This window comes from Nilaparvata lugens, chromosome 2 (genome assembly GCF_014356525.2).
Source record: "Nilaparvata lugens isolate BPH chromosome 2, ASM1435652v1, whole genome shotgun sequence".
NCBI lineage: Eukaryota > Metazoa > Arthropoda > Insecta > Hemiptera > Delphacidae > Nilaparvata > Nilaparvata lugens.
Genome location: NC_052505.1, coordinates 14954765 through 14971649, shown reverse-complemented (window position 1 = coordinate 14971649; position 16885 = coordinate 14954765). Strand labels below are relative to the sequence as shown.

The 16885-nt window shown below is 36.0% G+C and overlaps 1 protein-coding gene across 3 annotated transcripts in view; it reads right to left on the bottom strand.

Annotated features, from left to right (window-relative positions):
* The window catches only part of LOC111045443, a 66486-nt gene that overhangs the window by 45834 nt on the left and 3767 nt on the right, over positions 1–16885 (bottom strand). For all 3 annotated transcript variants that reach the window (XR_005570426.1, XM_039420664.1, XM_039420665.1), the window contains exons 2-7: positions 13695–13887; positions 9541–9815; positions 6691–6927; positions 3975–4145; positions 2709–2875; positions 114–304 (exon numbers count right to left, since the gene is read on the bottom strand). Coding sequence is in view for 2 of the 3 variants with exons in the window: in XM_039420664.1 (XP_039276598.1) it covers positions 114–304; positions 2709–2875; positions 3975–4145; positions 6691–6927; positions 9541–9815; positions 13695–13878 (1225 nt within the window). In the remaining variant the exon portion in view is untranslated. The remainder of the gene's footprint in view (positions 1–113; positions 305–2708; positions 2876–3974; positions 4146–6690; positions 6928–9540; positions 9816–13694; positions 13888–16885) is intronic.

Sequence of the window (16885 nt, the reverse complement as noted above, 5' to 3'; positions counted from 1 at the left end):
AGTGTATACTGTAAACAAAGAATGTAAATGCTGATAAATAAAATGAAAAAGAATGAAATACATTTATTGTATTGTTCTTCAATAGAACAATAAAATATGTTGGAATGACAAACCTGTATATTTGGTGCTCCAAGAGACACTGACAATGAGTTTGCCCTCTATAGCGCCGACATCAGTGAATGACTGATACTGCTTGTAGACATCAATGGGCGCTGGCTGGAACTTTGTGCCCATCTTCGACAGAGTTGGATAGTCATCATGGTAGAGGTCATACAGCTCATTGTAGCGCAATGCTTTCAGCAGACTGTTCAAATACAATTGACATAATTTGCAAAATACAGAGTATTTTTAAATGATGGACCCATTTTCAAAAATTGGTATTTATCAAAATAAAAATGAAAAATGGACAACCTTTATACCAATGGAAAGAGAAAGTTTCAAAGATTTTTTAATACCTTACAAGTGTTCGATGTGGCCTCCGGCTGCTGCACGGAAAACATCTACGCGATAGCCAAACTTGTCCCACACGCGAGAAAGCGTATCTGTTGTTATTGAGTGCACGGCAGCAATGATACGGTTCCGCAGATCGTGCAGCAGCCGGAGGCCACATTGAACACTTGTAAGGTATTAAAAAAACCTTGAAACTTTCTCTCCCCATTGGTAAAAAGGTTGTTCATTTTTCATTTTTACTTTAATAAATACCAATTTTTGAAAATGGGTCCATCATTTATTAAGACTCTGTATTATCATAGAGAAAAGATAGCATGTTCCAAATTTCACAGTTAACTCAAGCCTATAGTCCTATTAGTTCTTTTTGGTGGGATATCTACTTATGATATCTTATCTCTATGATATTACCAAGTTGGACAATATTATGGTGATACTCCTCAACTACGGAAAGGTGATTTATTAGCTATGCTGTGTTTGATACCGGCAAAGCCTTCAGCAGACTGATCAAATAGAATTGGCATGATTTGGAAAATATTACCATTCAGAAAAAATCGCGTAAGAAGATATTCCATGGTACAGGGCGTTCAAGTTCCAAATTTCACAGTTACGGTAACTCAAGCCTATAGTCCTATTAGTTATTTTTGGTGAAGCTATGTGACGCTGGTAGTCTCTCATATTGTACCGTACAGTACAATATAAATAGAAATACAAATCTCAGTACCCTTTTTTGAATTATTTTATCACAACATGTTTCAAAATGCATGCCATTTTCAAATCACTTGTATGTTGAAACATATTGTGATAAAATAATTCAAAAAGGGGTACTGAGATTTGTATTTCTTTTATATTACAAGTAGCTCTAAACAGAAAAAAGACAGTACAGTACAATATGAGAGACTACCAGCGTTACATATCTTACACTCTCATCCCAACAACACAGTAATAATAGACAGTAATTGGCTTGAGTTATCGAAAAATCGGTTTGAAATATTGGAACAAAAAATACCTATACAGTGGGATATCTACTTATGCTATCTTTTCTCTATGATATTACCAAGTTGAACAACAATATTATGGTGATACTACTTCAACTACGGAAAAGTGATATAGCTATGCTATGGTTGATATCAATTAATAGTAATATTTACCAGTTCCTGTTTAGGGTTTAGCCACATGTAGCGTTTTTTTAGGCGATTTTGCACTGGCGGCGGACGAATCGACTCCGATTGGCTGATTGGGTTGGTGTTCGGGAATCAGCTGATAATCAGCCAATCAGAGAGCTTCCTGCCCTGCCGATTCGTCCGACGCCAGTGCAAAAACACCTGAAAAACGCTTCATGTGGATTGGCCCTTATATCTCGTATTACTTTCAAAGCAGATCTAAAGTGCGAGATAAATTACTTTTAACATCAAGAGGAGAAACCCATTTCTCCCTCCACAGTTTGTAGCGCAGACACAGACGGACATCCTGCGCACAATTAGATGCGCCGTGTCATTTTACTTCATGTTCTTGTGATGAACACATCTCCGTAACATACACAAACCAATATACCTGCTGACCAGTTCACTTCTTGGAACATTGCCAACAATAGATGGAGGGGAGTGTTGCCGCGTCGCGTTACAAAGCTTTCTCACTCAGACACAAAAGAAGGAGAAAGCTGCTAGGTAGTGGGAGTGATTAGTGGAGGATAGAGCATCGGACCTCTCCGTCTTCGAGAAAGAGCCGTGTTAAAAGTAATTTATCTCGAAATCTCTTTCTCTTTGGATTCTACGAAAGCAAATTAACCCCAAAAAATATGAGAGAATAATCAAATCATCAAATATGTACTCTAGGATCGCATTTGAATTTTCCTTACTAAGTAAAAACATGTATAATATTAAATTACAATACAAAAAAAAGGTAATACATTTTATACAAGCAAAAAATCTGAGGGTAATAATTGAATGGCGACAATGATATTCAAGAGTTCAAATATTGGAGAGCATATACTGCATTACTGAAACACTCTACTCAAGAGTCTTTGCTACATGACTTAAAGTTGAATTGACGATTTGAAAAGCAGATTTTAGAAAATAATAAAATACTAAGCTTACTAGCATAACCTATGTTCGCGAGAAAAACGTCAATTGGATATCACTAATGTCATGCTAATCGATAACTACAATGATAGACGTGCAACAACTTGGCAATCGAGCAAGCTACAGAAGATAGGAAATCGATTAGTTGAGTACTACATTTAACACTCGGTAGGTACTGACTATTCTTGATATTTGTCGAAAAAAGTGTTGAGCTGATCATCGGTTATGGCAGGAGCATGTTTTTTCGCCTCTTCCGTGATGTCAGTCTGAGAAACACACTGCACCGCAACATTGGTTGGAATTTGAGGTATTGTTTGAACACATTTCCTGGAAGTTGGTTTTACAGCCTGAAATACATTTGAAAATAACATCAGTAACTACAAAAATATTCAGATTAATAATTATTATAATTTCAGAAACTTCGCTGTTAATAGGTTGATGTGCTGTAGTGAGGTCCACGTTATAATGACAGAATATCTACTTATGCTATCTTTTCTCTATGATATTACCAAGTTGAACAACAATATTGTGGTGATACTTCTTGTTCTATTCTAGACACTACCTAGATAAATGTGGGTAGCAGGATCGAGGCGTGACTTTTTGGCTCTGTCATCTCTAGGAACAATTCAGTTGAAAGTTTGAATGAAAGCTGCACCCCCTCTCCTACTTAAAAGGAATAATGTTTCATTTTAGACGATTACTTATTGAGCAAGAATAATATCTATTAATCTATTATAAGATGAATTTACTATTCACAATCCTAGAGTTGAACTTGGCTAAATCTCAAGCTCGAAAACTGATCCTCAATAATTTAAATAAATTGAAAAAATTTAAACGAAATAATAATAATTATCAATATATCAACAAATTGCAACAAAATAATTATCGTACGGTTTGCAACACTGGCGCGGAATAGTGGATTCGCAGAAAATAGTGATGTCTTTGACCGTTCACTCCACCATCGTTTACGGGGAGAGGGAGAGTGATGATGCAGAAGAGTGGTGGTAACCAATGCTAAATAGCATTGCTGGAATCGCATATTTTTGAGAATCACATTGAACGGATGGAACTGATGATGCAGTAGTCTACTTTATTCATACTTGGCGCGCTCGCAAAAAACTATTCTTTTTAGGTTTCTTCACCTTTTTTTTTGTATTTATTTTGAATACTTTCAATATAATAATATACACATTACATATCAATTTCTGTCCAGTCATCGGCGAATCCAGAGATGACCGGACGCCTCGCCTCTGGTAGGTAGGTTATGTGTTTACCATCTGTTAGCTAGATTAGGCGTTTGATAATTTTTGCTGCAGTTGATATGAATTATTGCTGATTTGCAATAGTAAATTCAAATCAGAGTATATATATTTTTTAAATATAAAATTAGTAAAAGTTTCAAGTAAGTCAGAAGATGAAGCCAGAAAATAAGTCAAAAGAACTTACCTGAACAGCCACATCTTGACTTTTCCGAACGATAAGTTTCATATCCTGGAGTCCCTTTGAAGTGGGCAGACAGTGGACCACAGTTGACTTATCAACCCCGGCAACCTTGTCACTGAATGTTGGCTGACCTGTGTTTCTTAGAGACAATTTCGTCAGCCATTCAAAGCTCAACTGAAAAAAAACACAATTCTAGATACAAAAAATATTTTTAAAAAAATAAAAAAAATATTTAAAAAGAATATTAATATTCAAAATATTAATTTCGAATTCATATCGTTAATCTCTAAAAAAGATTAAACCATTTTTATAAATTGTATTTAATTCTTTCAAATACAGTATGTACAATATATATGATTATAAAATATGTACAAGTGTTATAGTATTCATTCCGTCCAGTTCTCGCCAACCAATGAAAAGAAGAGTGAACACCCATGAGGTAAGGTAACCTTAGCTTTATGATGGAGAGAGATTTGGGCGATTCTGCATAAATACTAGTAGTTCTGTGAACAGTAGACCTCGCGCAGTTATAAACCGCACCCTCCTCTTATATTGTCCATCAAAGTAAATCCTGCCTGTATGTCGTGTCGGCGAGATATCGGTGTGAAAACAGCTAATGGCTGTTATTGTTGGTGTATCAAAAATACTAACATCAAAAGATAATCTCCTTCAAGACATACTGGCAACAGGATAGCCCGAGTTCAAAGCAGAGAAAGTTCGAGAGACAATACTATGTTATTTTAGTTATTAATTGCATGCGTTATTGTACGCTATCAATAGTTCATTTAATAGTGCATAAAAATTGCATTCAATGAGGCATGCAATTAATAGTCTACACAGCTGCTGATTTTTTAGCAAGTTACATTGAGATATTGCATGTGTCATGGCATGCAATTTATAATCCACTCGACAGCTGATTTATGATGAATAATTCTATAATCTGATTTTTTTACTCTAATATTAGCGTATGAAGGAGGCTCCTTATATATTTTTATAAAAAAAATCCTAAATAAACATAGAGCTTTCTGCCCTATCGTACCATGACGTGTCGTCCCAGAATGTGAGTGTTGAATGTGTACATTTTCAAGATGTTCGATGTTTTTGAACGGGTAGTACTATAGTCAACTGTCTACTAACGTTGATGGAAAGATACATTTTCAAAATGTTCGATGTTTTTGAACGGGTAGTATTATAGTCCACTAGACAGCTGATTTATGATGAATAATTCTATAGTCTGATTTTTACTCTAATATTGGCGTATGAAGGAGGCTCCTTTTTCCTTTTATATTATCCTAGAAATGCAAAATTTCCAGAATTCCTTGTATATACGTCGACGCGCAATTTAAAAAGGAACATTCCTGTCAAATTTCATGAAAGTCTATTACCGCGTTTCGCCGTAAATGTGCAACATATAAAATTTAAACATAAAGAGAAATGCCAAACCGTCGACTTGAATCATTCACTTGACCTCACTTCGCTCGGTCAATTATTTCAAAAGTGTCGAATTGTTCAAATAATGTGGCTGATAGTCTCACCGATTTTGAACGAAAAATCTTGAAGTAAATTATGTTTTCTAAATGAGTTGAAGTTACGATATAAAATTTAACTACTTTCACTTTGTAAAACGATACTAAAGTTGGATCGTTTGACAGGATATTCTCCAACTTTATTACTTCTACACTTCTACTTCTACTTCTGCTTCTACTTCTACTTCTACTTTATTACTTCTATAACTTCTACACTTGTAGAACACTTGAATCTTGGGAGAATAATGCATTCAAGCCAACCCTTTTTAGTTTTCTTGCCCTACCTACTACCATAAGTAAGGGAAGTATTGCATTCCAAAAAACTTGAGGTACCCCAATTTCAAGTTTTCTATACGTTTCAAGGTCCCCTGAGTCCAAAACACCCAGTGTGTGGTTCATCATTTTAAAGGTCTTTTTAAAACAAAGATGACATCAATAAAAATGTTCTATGATACTTGAATCCAAAATTGCGGCTGATTGAAGTTTCAGTTTCAGTTTGAAGTTTCAGGAAATGAGGGGTTATTTGAAGTTTGGAGTTTGAAGTATCAGTTTCAGTTTCAGGAAATGAGGAGTTGTAACTTGAATATTTTAAATGTGAACACCCATTGTGTCGTACATCATTTTAAAGGCCTTTTCAAAACAAGGAAGATGACATCAATAAAAAATTTTCTATGATATCTGTATTCAAAATGGCGGCTGATTGAACTTTATCAATCATTTCTTCAAAAACTAAAACTTCAATCAGCCACCGTTTTGGATAAAAGTATCATAGAACATTTCTATTGATGTCATCTTTCTTGTTTTAAAAATGCCTTTAAAATGATGTACGACACAATGGGCGTTCACATTTAAAATATTCATGTTACAACTCCTCATTTCCTGAAACTTCAAACTGAAACTAAAACTTCAATCAGCCGCAATTTTGGATACAAGTATCATAGAACATTTTTATTGATGCCATCTTTATTGTTTTAAAAAGGCATTTAAAAATATGTTCACATTTTAAATATTCTAGTTACAACCCCTAAGTCACCCCCTTATGAAGGGTTCAAGTTCAGTTGCACGTCAAAAGGTGGAGTAATCGACCAATAACTTATCCTGAAAGTTACAGTATTATAATCTACAACAGTCTCCAACTTATTGAAGGGTTTCCATACTCACTCTGTATATATGTCCATCGTATTCAAACTTACCAATGGTCTTTCATAATGAACGTTTGCAGCTTCCACTTCCTTTTCACTGCCCTGCGACTGCCACACTCCTGGTCTAACACTCTTCAGCTTGGTGATGCGTTGCATGTACGATGAACGAAGGTTGAACAATCTATCTAAAATAGTCATCTTTCCTTGAACGGTAACGCAGAACAGAAAACGGTTCTCCACCTCCTCGAAAGGCGTGTAGCCAATCAAGAACTCTTCTTCGCTGTAGGCCTGAAACATTTGAATTTCAAATTCAAATCCAATTCAATATCAATAATATTATTAAAATTCAATATCAAAATATTCAATAGAATGAAATAGAAATGCTCAAGTGTCCTTTTGAAATGTTTTATTTAGTAACCACATGTTTCAAGGTGAAAAAACCCAAATTAAACATTTCAAAAATGTTTGAAAACATGAGAAAATTCTATCAATAATACTAGTCATGGCCATTCTATAGTTCTCTTCTAGATAACTAGAGACAATTCTAAAAATATCTAGAAGAGATGTATTCTAGATATCTTTTTCAGATAACTTTAGTTATACTAAAGATTGCCACATACTAGCACTATAAGGAAAATTGCATAATATTCAAGCATTATTATTATTATTATGTGTGTTTTGTCTCCATTTTACTGGGTGAGAAGGTGGCATTGGCTTTTAAGGAAAATTACACCTTTTTTCTATTGTGGAATATTCAAAAAAAATCCAAGCCTAGGCACAACCCAGTTAATCAAGACAAGACAAGACATGATCAGACACGTTCAGTCACAATACTTCACATAGTTGCTTATGAAGACATGTCTAATTGCAATGACTAATCAGTGTGTGTTGCGTCATAAGCAACAATGTGAAGTATTGTGTCTGATCATGTCTTGTGTTGTCTTGTCTTGACTAACTGGTGTGTGCCTAGCCTAAGAATTGATGTTGTGCACAGTATGAATGCTTTTTGTATTAGATTTATTAACACCCATGCTGACAATCCCAACTTTTTCAACTTATAAGCCAAATCCTTAGGTACCATACATTATTATTATTGATCTTCTATACTACTTCAACTACATAAATCCTGGTTTTCTATTCAACTAATGAACGATGAACTAATATAAACCACTTTGAATTGAAAATAATATATAGAGAGAAGATAGCACAAGACGATATCCCATGGTATGTATAGGTCGTTTATATTCCGAATTTCAAGCCAATTTTTTAATTTTTGCCGATTACTGTCGACTACTGACTATTATTACTGTGTTTGGGTGAGAGTTTAAGAACGGCACAATATGAGAGACTACCAGCGTCACATAGCTTTAAGAAAAACAACTACGTGGTCTATCGGTTCGAGTTGACAGTGGAATTTGGAACATAAATGCCCTATACCATGGGATATCAATCCTTCTTATGTTATATTTTCTCTGTGATAATACCTACTAGTTTTCATAGAACAAAACAGGAGTTGAAGAAAATTTTGAGGAAACTGACCTAAGCAGTTGCCTACCAAACAAAGGAAACCTAAGCAAACTGACCTACTAGTTTTCATAGAACAAAACAGGAGTTGAAGAAAACTTTGAGGAAACTGACCTAAGCAGATGACGAACGGCTTCACGTAAACTAATACCGGTATTCACGTCTGAGATTCAAAAAGAGGTCATTAACATCGATACTAGACACTATAGCAGTTTTCAACTAGAGAAATAATTCCTAGGTAAATAACCAGCTGAATAACTAGTTCATACCAGTTGAATGTCTAGTTATTTACCAGGTAAATAACTAGTTCAGTTATAATTTTTAGGTAAATAACCACGAATACTTCTCCAGCCATATTGTCGTTCCTGATAATTCTTTATATTCTATACAGGGTGATTCAAAAATGGACTTTAAAACTTTGAAAATTCGTATATATCTTATTAAATAAGGTACAGAGCTGGTTTTAGTGTTGTTTTGGAGGAAAACACTCAAAACAAGTTTTGATTTGCGTAGTCCGCTAGTGCCTGGTCGCGTCGCACAAGCGCGAGCGGCAGTTGCGTCAAAGATGGCTGCCTTCACTGGACCCGAGCGTGCTACATGTGTGTTTTGAAGAATCGAAGTCTGCGAAAGCATTTCAGCGTAATTTTCGTACCAAGTACACTAAAGATCCTCCTAGTAGGCCTACAATTTATGAGAGTGGCATAAATGTTTTGTAGAAGCAGGGTGTTCAGTAAAACACACAAAATCCTCAGGTCGTCCAAGCTCATCTGACGAAGTCGTTGAACAGGTGAGACAAAGTTTTGTCAAGAGCCCTACGAAATCGACCCAGCGTGCATTAAGAGAGCTTCAAGTCCCACAATCGACAGTTTGATTTTAAAAAAAAACGTGTTCGTACTTCATTTGCCAGCCTCTCTACCTGAACTTAGAGCAAGGATTTGCACTGCTGTTGAGCAAGTTACACCTGAAATGCTAGTGCGAGTCTGGGAAGAAATCGACCATCGATGGGATGTCTGCAAGATAACCAACGGACGTCACATAGAACATCTTTGGTTCAAAGTGAAAGAACTTGAAGTGTTTTCCTTTAAAACAACACCAAAACCAGCTCTGTACCTTGTTTAATAAGATCTATATGAATTTTCAAAGTTGTAAAGTCCTTTTTAATCACCCTGTATAGAATGTAAAGAATTATCAGGAACGATAATATGGCTGGAGAAGTATTCGTGGCTATTTACCTAAAAATTATAACTGAACTAGTTATTTACCTGGTAAATAACTAGACATTCAACTGGTATTAACTAGTTATTCAGCTGGTTATTTACCTAGGAATTATTTCTCTACATACTGACATAAATTAACAGTTGGGAGAAAGTTACTTACCTCTATATCTTTGGCAAAGGGGAAAAATGATGATTCCTCTTTCAGATTAGTCAAGTCTTCAATAACAACTGTCTTTGGTACATTACACCAAGTCTTGTCGACAAAAAGATGTTCTCCTATGACACAATTTAGCAGCTTTTGCGTAGTTTCATTGAGTATAACCATGACAACATCCTCGACTCGCCTGGTGCCCTTTTCGTGACCCTCATCACCTTCCAGGCCTCCCTCCGCCTCACTCAGAGCCATTTCAGACGTTTCAGCGGCAGCGTCCATATCTATAGCATAAATATTTCAGATATTTTTCGTACAAGAAACGTAGATACTTTGAAGTATGAATGAAGTATATCAACTAAGTATTGTCATACTTTGAAGTATATCAACTAATTATATTATATATAATTATATTATACTAATTAATCATGGGATCAGTTAATATTACATGTGAGTTTGTACCTATGTTAGAAATCGATTACCTTACTCTACCTTGAAAAGTGGCATGCCAATTGACCGAAAAGCTATATTTTCCCAAACAGCCGAATACTACTTTTTCCTACAGTTACCTTGAAAAGTGGCCATTCCTGCACTGATTACAGAACGCAAAGAATCACTTTTCCGCTCTAGTGCGGGAAAAAATTTTTCTGCACTCCAGATTTGCAACATGGCAACAAAAAATAGTTGGTGGGTTATATGGAGGATTAGTGCACGAAAACAAAAATTAATTTGGTAACAATGACTGTGGTTAGATTTAGATAAGAATCATTTCAATGGCTACCCTACATTTATGATAAAATCCCAATCTAGAAATCCAAAACAAGAATAATGTTTATCAAAATCATAATTAAATAATAAATTCTCATCATTTAATAATAAATAATGTTTATTTTCTATTGACAGTAATAATTATTTCAACTCCAAGCAATGAAAAATGTAGCAAACACACATTTTGAAATTCGAATTTTCAGTTTAAATAATTACCGTTTGAAATCCATGTCAATAAAATTAATAAAATAACATTACAATATACTACAATAAAATATTTTCTGTTGTCTATGTTATTTTATAAATATTTTTTAGTTTACTTATAGTATTCTTCGGCAATTCTAGTTAATCATAATATTCTAAATATCTGAATACTGTTTTTAGCTGGATGAAACGAAGTTAGATACGATTCTTCCCGCTAGGTCGCGCGCTTGTCGGTTCAGCCATTTTGCAGTCATCACAACCAGCTGTTGGCGTGAATTTTAAATGTGAATTTTTTGTTTTATCTGTATTTTTTCTGATTCTTGAATGAATAAAAATGAGAACTTTGGCTGAAAATTTTCAACTTCAATTGGATTATTAATTTTTAAATGAATTAAGGTTGTTATTAATAACAGCATCACACACACAAACATTTGATGGATTTCAGCCATAATTTTATCCATAATTACCCACTTTTCATATTCAATGGTAATTGTAGGAAAAATTTAATGTGAAATATGTGCGCAAAGTTCCTCTTCTTCACTCAAGAAGCCATTCCGCCCTCGCCTACGGCTCGGGCATAAACGTTTCTTTCGGTGCAGCAAACTGTCACTTTGCACTCTAGTTGCACAAATAACTATTTCCCATTCGACAGAATTAATGAAATATTGAAACTGGAACTTTCTCATTCAGCCGAAAACTTTTAATAATTTTCCCAATCGACAGAAAACGTGGTTTGTCGCATTGAGCCGAAAGTGTTGAGAGTCCCAACTGACCGAAAGTGATAGGTTTCCCAAAGACCGAAAATTTCTCTAGTTTGTCGCAAATGACTGAAAGCGTTCGGCCAAATGGGAAAATTAATTTTTTGGTTGGATGGGAATCCTATCACTTTCGGTCGTTTGGGATTCGGCCAATTGGGATCCCACGATACCGGTATATCTGATGTAATACTAACTGATCCCATGATTCATTCGTTAGTTGGAAGCAATCCAATATGGTGCTACCACTCATTTCTACCGCCAAATGAAAAATACATAGTGTTATCAGTTTTTAACAGGAAAGAATAAAAGTTCCACTGAAATGTGTATGGCTAATTTCAAAATTTGGAGGGAATTGCTAATGAAGTTGGTCGGTGTCTTCCGACATCTTCAACAATCTTAAGGGCATGTGACCTGTGACGTGATTGGACGGTCGCTTTGTTGTTCGTTGTGTAATGTTATTCTTCCTTCAACAGAGGATTGGCACGAACGAGGAGCAATATTGGCATTGACTTGAAAGTCGTCACCATACACACTACACAACGCGTGCTGAATTTCAGTTACACTTTTATTCTTTCCCGCCCAAAAACCTGATTACACAACGAATTTTTCATTTGGCGGCAGAAGTGAGTGAATGCTCCATATATTGGATTGCTTGTTAACTGACGAATGAATCATGGAAGCCGCATGAAAATTTTACGGCAATGCTACTAAACTTGAAAGAAAAATTCCTGAAAATTTCAGTTTTCTTCTGTGATGTACAGGGCTATATTGTTGTAGTAGCAACTCAGGACCCCGCCGTTCCACTCTTCCTCCATCTAAAGGCCCAAGAAGCGGGCCATCCCGCAAGGTTCGGTCCAGAGGCTGGCGGTTGTTCAATTTGTCGGCTTCGTGGGGCAGCTAAAAATATGGTCCGTGGTGTGGGGTCCATTACCACAGTCGGGACAGTCGTCCCCACGTAGGACGGGACCACTCGCTGGACTCCAGCGACCAAGGGCCTCCAAACCACTTCCACCACAGGAATGGACAGGGCTATATAGAATAGTTAACTTAATTCAGGAACGAACCTTGTACTTTTGTAGAATGAATGCTATTTTCTAATAAATTCATTGATATTGTTGTCTTATAAATCATGTTAATTTTCGAATCAAAGTATTGTAAGAAACACCTCCACAACACTTAATGCTGTAGTCAGAAGTAGGCCTATACATGTACATGCATAAAAATCTGGTGTGGTACACTCACACAACTTTCCTTGCTCATTGAACTGTAAGCCTCATTCTTAAACAAGAATAATTTAGGGGAATAACATAATGACGATTGGCGGCAACATATTTGAAACTACGATCAGACTACTGTATATGTGTATATATAATTGTTTTCAGAGTACTTTTTCCTTTGTGTAAATTGTGAAATTCGAGGATTTTTTAAAAGTCGTCAAAATAGCTATTCTACAGATGAAATATCTCGGCTATGTGTTCTTTTTAAAAACTGCTCTACCTATACCTACCTCATGTACGAGAAGGAGGATACAAAGTCCATTTCTCAAGGATGGGGTGGACCCACCATAAGTTCCCCAGGAAGGAGACTCATGCCAGTTGATAGAGATTCTTGCCAGTTGATAGAGCTGATAAATAACTATATAGGGTATGAATTTGAAAAAAATCGGTCATCATTTTTGAGAAAATCGTGAAAAATATGGTTTTTAGTAATTATCTGCTATTTTTCTCAAGAATATGCAGTTTTCCCAGAAATCAGACTCATGTCAGTTGATAGTGCTTATAAATAGCTATCCATGGTATAAATTTGAAGAAAATCGTTAGAGCCGTTTTCGAGAAAACCGTGAAAAACATGGTTTTTTTAGTAATTATCCGCCATTTTTCTCTATAATATTACGGAGCTCCTGCAATCTTCCCAGAAATGAGACTCATGTTAGTTGATAGGGCTTATGAATAGCTATCCATGGTATAAGTTTGAAGAAAATCGTTAGAGCCGTTTTCGAGAAAACCGTGAAAAACATGGGTTTTTAGTTATTTTCCGCCATCTTGAATTGAATTTCTTATTGTCGGATCCTCATGGTATAAGGACCTTGAGTTTCAAATTTCAAGTCAATCGGTTAATTAGGAATGGAGTTACCGTGTTCACACACATACACACACACACAGACCAACACCCAAAAATCATGTTTTTGGACTCAGGGGACCTTGAAACGTATAGAAAACGAAATTAGGGTACCTCACTTTTTTTAGGAAAGCAATACTTTCCTTATCTATGATAATAGGGCAAGGAAAGTAAAGAATAGCGTAACTTAATTCTGGACTGATCCTCGACATGAATAAAATGACCATAATAAAGATAAAGTTCACTTTCAACGACACTTATACGTAGGAACATAGCTTTAAAAGCTATTAAATAAGGATGTAGATAGCACCATACCTTGAACAGCAGAGAATTCTTCTGATATTTCCTTCTCGCCAGTATCTTCTGATAGCTCAGTGATTTGTACGCGTTTTCCGCGTCTGGGTTGGGAAACGGATGATCGTCCATCTTCAGTGGATGAGTCAGCTGTGGTGGAGGCCCTTCTTTGCGATTTTTTCACATTTTTTCGACCTTGAGGCATGTTGAATCACTGAAACATGCATTATCTCATGTAATTGCCTTCAAAATTCCATAAATTCTCCACCATACAAAAGTATATTCTATCCTGAGCATACGAACAAAATATATTACACTTGATATGGAAAAGCATTCAAATCAAATCAAAATTTTTTATTCACAATACAAACAATTGAGGGTCATGCCAATCCCGAAGGTTTTTCTTATTATTTTGAACTAATAACGCCCAAGCAGGACAGTTCTGTAGAATAATAACATAAAAATGAAAAATCTAGTTTTCTTATGACTATCATAAAATACAGATAACAAAACTAAATGAATGTAGAAATAGAAAGAAAAATAAAAATCTCAGTACCCTTTTGGAATCATTTAATCACAACATGTTTCGGACATTCCGAATGTACTGAGATTTTTATTTTTCTTTCTATTTCTATAAAAAGTAGCCCTATACAGAAAAGAGATAAATGAATGTGCTTGTGCATAGATAAGGGGAGAGGGAGGTGATGCTAAATAATATATTGTTATGCACAAACAAAATTTATATATTTTGTCCAAGCATAGAAAAATAATTTGGTAAAAGAAGAATAGCCTACTAAGTGACAAAGTTGTTATTTATATTATTGTATTTATTTTCAATATGTTACTAGCCTATGTAAATACTCTTGAGTTGATGAAACCACAGATATAATAAGTAATAGTAATAATAAATCAGTCCTCTCTGATGAAACATTATTGTTGTTGTTGTTGTTATCAACATAGCACAACTGACCTTAAACTAAAATGCTAAGGATAAACACACAGTGAGGAGATGGAGGTAACTCAATGTAACACAAATACATTGACCCGGTTGCACAAAAGCTGGTTAAATTTTATCGTCATTAATTTCACGAGAATCAATCAGAGAATGCTTTTTTGAAAAGAAGGCTTCTCCGTTTGGTTCCCGTGAAATTAATTACGATTAGAATTTAACCGTGTAGTTTAATTTTATAGTCATTAATTTCAAGAGAATCAATCAGAGAATGCTTTTTCGAAAAGAAGGCTTCTCTGATTGGTTCCCGTGAAATTAATCACGATTAGAATTAAACCGTGTAATTTAATTACTGTGTAGTTATTTAATTACCATGTGAAATTTAATTACCGAATTTAACCGTGTAGTTTAATTTTATCGTCATTAATTTCACGAGAATCAATCAGAGAATGCTTTTTCGAAAAGAAGGCTTCTCTGATTGGTTCCCGAGAAATTAAATCACGATTAAAATTTAACCGGCTTTCGTACCGGCACATTATGTGTTATGGAACAGAACCTCCACCACGACCTTCTCACTATGCGGGCGCCCTTAAAAATAGGCTACACTAAATGTATTGGTGTTACATTGAGGTACCTCTAACTCGACTTTCAACTTCTCACTTAGGGTCTCTTCACACTATCTTAGCTACGCTAAGCTTAAATACGTCCATCTTCCAATGTTGAATCCAAGCTACGATTCTATACCGATCACAAACGTGTACAGTCCGGGTCCTGTAGCTTTGCCTATCGGCGGAGGGCCACTAGATTATAATACTACCCGTTCAAAAACATCGACCTCAACTCTGTTGCAAGCTTTCTTTATATGGGGATCTATTAGGCACACTGACACTGTAGCATGTTTTTTCTAAAAATAGGAATATAACCCCGCGAACCAAACCTTGCCTATAAATGTAGTTTTAAAGTCACAGATGCAAATCTACGGGACCCGTACTATAAGTAGACCCTAAGGGAGATGTCATACGAAGCCGGACACTAACTGACAAAATGCCCGTCCCGACTGAATGAAGAGACATAAAATAAACTATCTATGAGTATAGAAGTTTTCTCTGGAAGAGACCATATATAATACTACCCGTTCAAAAACATCGACCTCAACTCTGTAGGAGCTTTCTTTATCTAGGAATCTATCAGGCACTCTGGAGCATGTTTTTTCTAAAAGTAGGAATATCACCCCGCAAACCAAACCTCGCCTATATGCTGTTTTAATACTATTTACATTCGGAACAATATCGACTTCACCGAAATTGATGTTTCTGTGGTTTGTGTAGAACTTGACTTGGAAGTTGCGGCTGTGATGGTGCCTACTTACCATATTATTATTGTTTCTACCACTCTCCCAGTGGTAATTTTGACAGGTTTTGTGACCTATTTGAACGTTTATTGTCTTTTTTAAATCGACACCACTTCACATATAGCATTGTGGTAGCTGGTGATTTTAATGGGAATTTTATTGGCGATGACTCAAAGGCAAGATGTATTATCGAGCTTCTGAAATGTTTTTGCCTGTACATCACTTGCACCGAGCCCACCAGAGGAGTCTTCTGCCTGGATAATGTTGCTGTGAGCTTTCAGCCGGATGTTTGCAGCACAAAAGTCATTGAACTTCATGGTGATGACCACTCTGCACTGGTAACAAGTCTTACACTGTGTGGCCCATCCATGGTGAGTGATGAAACACCTACTTGGCATGAAAACTATATTTTCAGATCAAGGCCTGTACATGAATATACATTAATCCTTTTTAAAAACGATATGGCCAGCACCCCCTGGGATGTAGTGCTCCAGAACCCTGGTGACTCTGGATTATTTGGGACTTTCTGCAATCATTTTTATGAAAGATTCAACCTCTTTTTTCCTGAGAAACAAAAACCATATCGCTCTCAGCAGCTGCAGCAGAAGCAGGGACGAATAAGTCATCAAGAGTGGTATACTGATGATCTTGCCAGGCTGAAAGGACTTATGCTTGCTCTGAAAGATAGGTGTGAACATGGCAACGATGACGACAGGGAGAGATACCGACCTTCCAAATCCATTTATAAAAAGCACATCGAACAGGCTAAGAAGCTGGCAACTGCTGCAAAGATTGAAAATGCACCGAATCGCTGTAAGGCGGCATGGGATGTGATAAACTCACATCGGTCCTTGCCAAGGAGACAGCTTGATTTCGCGAGCCCGATAATACATCTTGCCTTTGAGTCATCGC